Consider the following 8,184-nt stretch of genomic DNA (forward strand, 5'->3'; position numbering starts at 1 on the left):
AATGTCTCTCATCGAAGTGAAAAGTACCAATCCAGTCATAATCTGAAGAATGGAGTGGTGGGGAATCAAAATTTCTCTTCTACTCTAAGAATATCTGCTTCTCTCAGTTCACAGCCATACATCACAAATGTAAACACACGTACACTCGTTCACGACCAACTGCCTTCTTTTTATTTCAGCTTTACATAGCTCTAAACCTGTTGCTGAAGAAAGCAATTTTCGCTGACACTCAAAACCCCGAGGTCTTACGAAAGCTTTTTCCAGGTAAGTTAAAGTAAAGAAACAATTTATATAAGTTTAATTTCATAGCATATATATATATATATATAGAGAGAGAGAGAGAGAGAGAGAGAAAAGAGTACGCGAGTGCGCGCACCGGGACCACTCTTCTTGAATAGTACCTATATATCCTTTTAGTATTAACTGCCAGAAAAAAAAATTGCTCAATATCATGTTAGAGCTTAATGATATTTTGGTCGAGTTATCTTCTTGCTACTCTTGAGTAGATAAAATAAAGTACCATTCAAGTACTGGAATCGGTTGTATTGACTAACATCGTTCTCTCAAAACTGCTGACCAAAATTTGAATGAATTATTTAAGTATATGCTCTGCGGGATAATGACAACTATTTTGCCCCGTTATGTTTCCTTATCTCTCGTTGTAGTGATAGCTCTTGTTTAACTATCCAAGTAGCCGCATAGCTTTAAGTCGGAGTTAGTGGAGCTGCTTTCATAAGCTTAAGAAATAGAAGAATTTGTGAAAAAACTAAACACATTTCAATATCAAAATTGGATAATGAGGCATAACTTAAATAGAAATATTCAAGAGTTACACCCCTTGGGCAAGTCCATTGCTAATACAAAGGGAAATTGTTTTGCGACATTATAACTGATAAAATGTGGGGCGTTGCTTCTGGTTATTTAAAGTATTAAATTTTTTTGATAATTTTCTAGGAGCAGAATCAGAAATGTCATTGACCTTGAGCATCATTTAATTGGAGAAATTACAATTAGTTTTGTCACATACTGAATCATTTTCTTGCTAGTTGCATTGCTCTTCAATCACAGAAAACTGATGCACAAACAAGATAATATTATTAATAGACTAAACCTAGTTAAACACTGGGATCGATGTAATCGATTGGCCTTGTGTTTATTGCAGAAAGGATTATTAATAGATTAAATAACATGAGTTTTATATTTTGAGAAATAGATTATGGTTATCATCATTTAACGTCTTTTCCATGCTAGCGTGGGTTGGACGGTTTGATCAGAGCTGGTGAGGCCAGGGGCGCACTAAGCTTCAATGTCTGTTCTGGTATGGTTTCTACTGATGGATGCCCTTCCTAACACCACCCACTCTGCAGAGTGTACTGGGTGCTTTTTATGTGGCACCAGTGCTTTCATCATAGCACTAGCATGAGTGCTTTTTAGGTTTTCTTTAATAGCTATCACTGTGATGTATAACTCAAAACAATATTTTTCTTTTTTTTTTTTTTGCTTTCTGTGCATAGAAAAACAGAGTGCCCTGACCTTGTTTTGATGCTCATTCATAGAACTTTTGACAACTACACAATCACTTGTGTCCTGGAGTGTAGAGCCATTATAATCACTAAACTGTTTAGTTGATTTGCTTAAATAATATGTAGTCACTTCTTTACCTATTGATGCAGTCAATGTGTTCAATACTTTGAATTGTATATGCTGTTTTATAAGTGATACAATTTTTTTTTTTGCTTATTACAGTGACTGAAAAAGGAGTTGAGCCTAACTTGGTATATATATATATATATATATATATATATAGTTCCACCCCTGCCAGCATTGGAGGCGGACGTTAAACGATGATTGTGTGTGTTTGTAGAGAGAGAGATATCTATTTATTAATTTATTTTCATTTAATGTCCACTTTTCCATGCTTGCATGGGTCTGGTCTGATGAGATTTGTTAAAGCAGATTTGCTCAAATATCATTCCTGCTGCCAAGTCTCACCAGTTTCCGAGCAAAGTAATGTTTTCCCTTTGCTAGACACATTTTTCGTGAAAGACTAGAAATAAACACCCTCACTTGTATGATGATGATGATGCTCATTTCCAACCATCATGTGATGTTTAGACAAGGTGGCAAATGTATCTTTAGCTGAGACACTTTTGTCAGATAGTTTAGTCATATCAATGTGTAGGCATGTTTCATTTTTAAAATCTTTTAACAATAATATCAGACCAATTGACATTAATTGTGCAGTTTGTGTAGACTATGAAATCCCATAAAATTCTTGCACTGTTTCTGCAATTAGCACCATAAAGTTTGTATAGAGTCCACTGAAGGCATTGGCTAACTCAATGTCTAGCTTTATATTCACTTGGAGCCTAGGTAGAGCATCTTGAAGCAATATGGCTGATTGTTTCAACTTGTTCATCACATATTCTACATTTTGGATCAGAACTATCATTCTTGGCCTCTTATAATATATAAGGGGGTGCTGAAAAATTCCTGGCTTTAAGGGTATCACGAAAGACCTGATTGGAGGCCTAATCTTCCAAATTCTTTTACAGGGCTTAGAAAAATTGAAGGACTGCTGCAATACATATGTAAATCTAAGAGGGGAATGTGTTGAATAAAATCATAATTAACTGATCCTCCTATATTTTTCATAGCCCATAGCCAGAAACTTTTCAACATTCCCTTGTACTACTTAATTTCCACCTTCTAATTCTTTATGTTCCCTCATATTTTTTTGATACGCATCATTATACTATCACTTTTGCTTTAAGAGATAGTATGAGCTATGAGGGGTTTGTTTAGTTGTTTAACCATCATACACATTTGAAATACAAAAATATGCTTTAAGTCATACTTGGTACTTGAAAAGACCTCTTGTAATAACGAAAAGTTTCTATAAAATAATGTTAAACTCTACATTTGTATCTTGTATTAAGTACTGAATTTTAAATAGCTAGAAGAGGAGATATTAGGTATACTTAGCAAAGGAAAAAGGTAGTTAGAAAGAAGTGTGTATATGTTCTGCAGCACAAGGATCAGATATGTGAGGTATTTAGAATTGCTAGGTAGAGTGCTAGAGAGAACCGAGATATCTCCATACTGAAATGTATATGAACTAATAACTGAAAGTGGTTCAAAAGTGCTACTATGGGAGGCTATTGATTATGGAGAATGTACTATTAAATAGTTACAAACAACAATACATATGAATACACACAGACAAACATTTCCATCCATACATAATACATGATACCTTGTAAATCAATTTTTGTTACTTTTTTCAGCAAATTTTCATAATAATTTAAAAGAACTTCTTGTGAAAATCATCATAGACAATTATTCAAAATGGAGAGAAGCATCTATAAAGAATCAAGGTAGGTACATTACAAAACCATTTGATATTTTAACTTTTAACTTTTGCCATGAATTATGTGCAGTCTGCTCATGGATATTTAATTTTTGTTGATACTTGTGTAAATTTGGTAAATTTTGTCTCGTGTTCTTTTTTCCATTTACTGTTTTCAATCATTGGACTGAAACCATGCTGGAGCAATGTCTTCAAGGGTTTTAATTGATTAATTGACTTCAGTATGTTCTCTAATATTTATTTTATTGGGAGATAAAATCATTTGGCATAAAGGGGTTCAATGAACTACATACCTACATAAATGGCACTAAATACATAAGACAAAAGATCCATTGAGAGGTGGTGTGGTATTTAATTCTTTATTGCCCACAAGGGGCTAAACATAGAGGGGACAAACAAGGACAGACAAAGAGACTAAGTCGATTACATCCCCCCACCACCACCACTGCGTGTAACAAGTACTTATTTAATCAACCCCGAAAGGACGAAAGGCAAAGTTGACCTCTGTGGGATTTGAACTCAGAACGTAGCAGTAGATGAAATACCATTAAGCATTTTGCCTGGCGTGCTAACAATTCTGCCAGCTCACCGCCTTTGGTGTGGTATTGAAGGTGATGGCTTTGTGCCCGGTGATGAGAGGTTAGAGTGTGACAGAGGGACAGAAACAGGTTTCTTGTTATAGAGAAAGCACGTGATTACCCCAGTCAGTGAGAGAGCAAGAGTGAGTAAGTGATGTGCCAGGGCATAACTCTCAAAGTACAAGGATGTGGACATTAGTGGAATGATAAAGGTTTGCCCAGGGTGCGTGAATAGGGAGTTCACGAGAATGCAAAAAGGATGGGGGAATGCAGTGACTGGTGAAGCCCAAGTATATAGTGGGGGGCAACAGGATAGCAATGATGCAGTTGGCAGGGTAGGGAGGACAGGAGTAGGGAGAGAGAAAGATAAGCATAGTGCATGAAGAAGGAGAGATGGAAGGAAGAGAAGAGATGTAGTTTGGTTTATTAGAATAGTATGTGTGAAATTAATGTTACATGTTGGTGGAACACAGTGCTTCCAGAACTCAGTTTTGCTGAGGTGAGCTGGTCTTCTCAAGAATCTCGCTATATATGGCTTGTACAGCTGTGAAAAGTCACACATCTACTCCTAACTTCCTTGGAGGCCTCCAGATAACAGAGCAAGGGACTCTGTCAAAAGCTTGATGAAAGCCAGGTACAATGGCTTACTTTGACCAGATATATATATATGTATATATGTGAAGGCGCATGGCTCAGTGGTTAGAGCATTGGGCTTGCAATCATGAGGTTGTAAGTTTGATTCCCAGATCAGGCTGTGTGTTGTTTTTCAGCAAGACACTTTATTTCACATTGCTCCAGTTCACTTAGCTTCGAAATGAGTTGCGATGTCACTGGTGCCAAGGTCTGTTGGCCTTTGCCTTTGCCTTTCCCTTAGATAACATTGATGCTGTGTGTGGGGTGGGTATGAATGGGCAACTGGTGGTTTCCCATAAACAACTTTGCCCGGACTTGTGCCACAAAGGGGAACTTTCTAGGTACAATCTCATGAACATTCATGATTGAAGCGGGGATCTTTACCCTTTATATATATATATTGAGAAAGAGAAAGAAAGATCCAATAGCCTTTCCCAAAGTTTTTGTCTAGAAAATTTTATTCACAGGGATTTGTTTTGATAGAAGACACCTGCTCAAGGCTTCACATTGTGAGATTGAACACAAAACCACATGACTATTGCCTGTTTTTTTTTTAACCATGTGACTAATCCCTGATCCTAATTAACTGATTTTTGTTTCATGATTTCTTTTTAGCATTTTCATATTTCATTGTTTTATAAGGAAACAGAAATATTGTTAGATAATAATTTTGGAGAGTAATTTGCTTAAAGAATACTTTGATACTTGACCTTTACAAATTCTCTTCCAAACTGTGTAAATCTCTTTGTATGCATATTTTATGGTTGTTGAATTAACAATTGATTTGAGTCTTTTGTGTTATCATCATTATTTTATATCCATGTTCTATGCTGGCATAAGAAAGGAAGCATATGAATGTGTGTGTGTGTGTGCATATGCAATATTTATGGACATTTTTAATAACAAGGAAACAATGGTATTGCTTAATTTAAAAAAAAAAATCTTAACATTGTGTTCTGAAAAATAAATGGGAGTTCTGAAATGTCTAATTTTTATTTTCAAGCATTTTTTTTCTTTTTTTTTTTTTTTCTTTTTTTGCAGTATCTTTCCTTTAAAAAGATATTTCTCACCACTTCTAAAAATGTATAACTTTCTGCTTTAATTTCTTATTAGTATCACTGCCACATCTTGTTGATTTTGACTGGAGGGTTGACTTAAAAGCTGCCTCTAATACCATCTCAAGAATGTCTGTACCTACTTGTTTAGTACAGTTTGAGGTAAGCAAGAATTATCCATTAATTTACCTGTAGTGTTGAAAATAATTCTGCAATTTAAGTTTGGGCAATCTATAGGTGCAGGAGTAGCTGTGTGGTAAGTAGCTTGCTTACCAACCACATGGTTCCGGGTTCAGTCCCACTGCATGGCACCTTGGGCAAGTGTCTTCTACTATAGCCTCGGGCCGACCAAAGCCTTGTGAGTGGATTTGGTAGACAGAAACTGAAAGAAGCCCGTCATATATATGTATATATATATGTGTGTTTGTGTGTCTGTGTTTGTCCCCCCAACATCGCTTGACAACCGATGCTGGCGTGTATATGTCCCCGTAACTTAGCGGTTCGGCAAAAGAGTAGAAGCCTTTTTTTAACAATTTTTATCCTGAAAATCACCTGTTATTTTTGTTTTAAAGTGAAAGATGTATGAACATGTATATGAAATGGACATGTGTGTGTGCATGAGAGAGAGAGAGAAAGAGAGTGTGCCACTTACACATACATGAGAACAAACGTTCACTCACACTCTCTCACATGCACACATACATACAAAAAAGATGTATGGATGATGAAATCACATTCAGTTAAAAATATTTCTAAATGATTAAAATATTCTGTACGTCAAAAAGACTATGTGTGTGTGTGTATATATCACAGATAGTAGACATGTGTTTGTGTTGATTGACATGGCATGACATTCATTATATGTGTGTGTATTTTGTATGTGCGTTGACATTATGGAAGCCATGTATTTTCTTTTGTCAAGAAATAACAAAAATTGTGTTTAATCGTCTAAATAGAGATCCAAATGTCACAAAAATTTGTATTGCACTGCCAAAGATAAGTATGAAAATAAATATGTAAAATATATTAAGATAAAATATACTATTTCTGAGATATTTCAGCTACACACAAGCATCCCTAGTGTTTTAGTATTATCAAGATAAATTCCATTAAGGTCACCTGATAGCAGCTAATGATGTTAAATAGCTGCTGCTACTGCTGTTGTTGTTTCTCCATAGAATAAATGGTTTATTTAAAGCTGGCATAGCATGAGGAAGTTTAATCATGTATGCAATACAATAGAACTGTCAACCTATGTCTTTTGAAAGCTGAATTATAAATTCTAGTTTATTTATCAGCCAAATAAATCATTCAGTATACTAAAAAGCCCTGAATATAATGAGCAAAGCAGTTACATATAATTTTCATCCAGAAATTAAGAAAATGATTAATAAAACTGTCCCTTCAACGTAACTAAAATGTTTTCTTGTATCTTTTGATTAAATGGGTTTATTTATTCACTAAATTTCTTGATTTTTGTTTTAATTCAGATGCAGGATGCTGGGAATAGATCAGGAACAGCTGCACCTGTGAGATATGCTAATGTTGAATTGTCTAAAGAAACTTTAAATACCATGTTAGATGGCCTTTCAAAGATTCGAGATCAACTCTCATCAGTTGCAAAACAAGGTTAAACATGGGTTAATTTTTTAAAAGTCAACATTTACCTTTGAAATTTTTAGAAGTATTGTTGCTATTTAAAATTACTGAGTAAGAAATGAATGCCCCATATAATTTATTATGTAATTTATCAAGTTAAAATTCTGATATTTTTTGTTTGTTTCTTTGTTAAATACCTGTTCCTTATCTTTGGTACATAATTTTGTAATTTCACAGTAAAATACATATAAGATGTATAGTGATAACATGCCTAATCTTTATTTAACTACTGGCCCATGTCCACATTAAATAAATTATGTCCAATTGCTAATGCTATGTAAAAACAAATTATATCAAATCATGAATGATAGGTAAAGATTGAAGTTAAGTATATTGCTTCTTGCTTGCTAAACTACTCAGTAAGTATTAGTTATATACTGTTTTTATGTAAAGTACATGGATGAATTCTCAAGCTGATTTATACTCTGTAGCTGCCTCTATTAAATCAATGTTATTTACTAGGATATAAAGCAAAATGATAAATTATGTAGAATGTTTCTGTACTATTCATTGTCATCATTACAAATTTGAATTACTGAAAACTATTGAGTGAATAATAAAACAAATATATTCTATTTTTTCATAAATCTTTGAATCTTATTTTACTTTTCCAGGTTGAGTACTTTGTATAAAATTTTAGCCCCCAAAAATTTTGGCAGGATGATGGTGTGTCAAGGACTCAGAATTATCAATTAGGCCTTGCAGAAATGGTTCAGTTATCCAACATATCTACTACATAGCGTTCATGTTTTACTGCCTATAAGAAATGTTTTTAACACAAGAATATCATACACTTTTAGTTTAATGTAAAGTCTCTCCCCCAGCTGTACTATGCTTTATCATATATTTTACTAAATTGTCAAAGAAATTTGATTATTAACCTCATTTT

The 8,184-nt window shown here is 34.2% G+C and overlaps 1 protein-coding gene across 2 annotated transcripts in view; it reads left to right on the forward strand.

The window, feature by feature from the left end:
* LOC106869172 (COMM domain-containing protein 9) overlaps nucleotides 1-7,882 on the forward strand; it is a 31,717-nt gene extending 23,835 nt beyond the window's left edge. For both annotated transcript variants that reach the window (XM_014914792.3, XM_089352722.1), the window contains 4 exons: nucleotides 180-264; nucleotides 3,288-3,377; nucleotides 5,695-5,798; nucleotides 7,127-7,882. In XM_014914792.3, the coding sequence (XP_014770278.1) occupies nucleotides 180-264; nucleotides 3,288-3,377; nucleotides 5,695-5,798; nucleotides 7,127-7,270 (423 nt within the window). In that variant the 3' untranslated portion in view covers nucleotides 7,271-7,882. The remainder of the gene's footprint in view (nucleotides 1-179; nucleotides 265-3,287; nucleotides 3,378-5,694; nucleotides 5,799-7,126) is intronic.
* Nucleotides 7,883-8,184: the final 302 nt, after the last annotated feature.

This window comes from Octopus bimaculoides, chromosome 5 (genome assembly GCF_046866305.1).
Source record: "Octopus bimaculoides isolate indiv1 chromosome 5, ASM4686630v1, whole genome shotgun sequence".
Taxonomy (NCBI): Eukaryota; Metazoa; Mollusca; class Cephalopoda; order Octopoda; family Octopodidae; genus Octopus; species Octopus bimaculoides.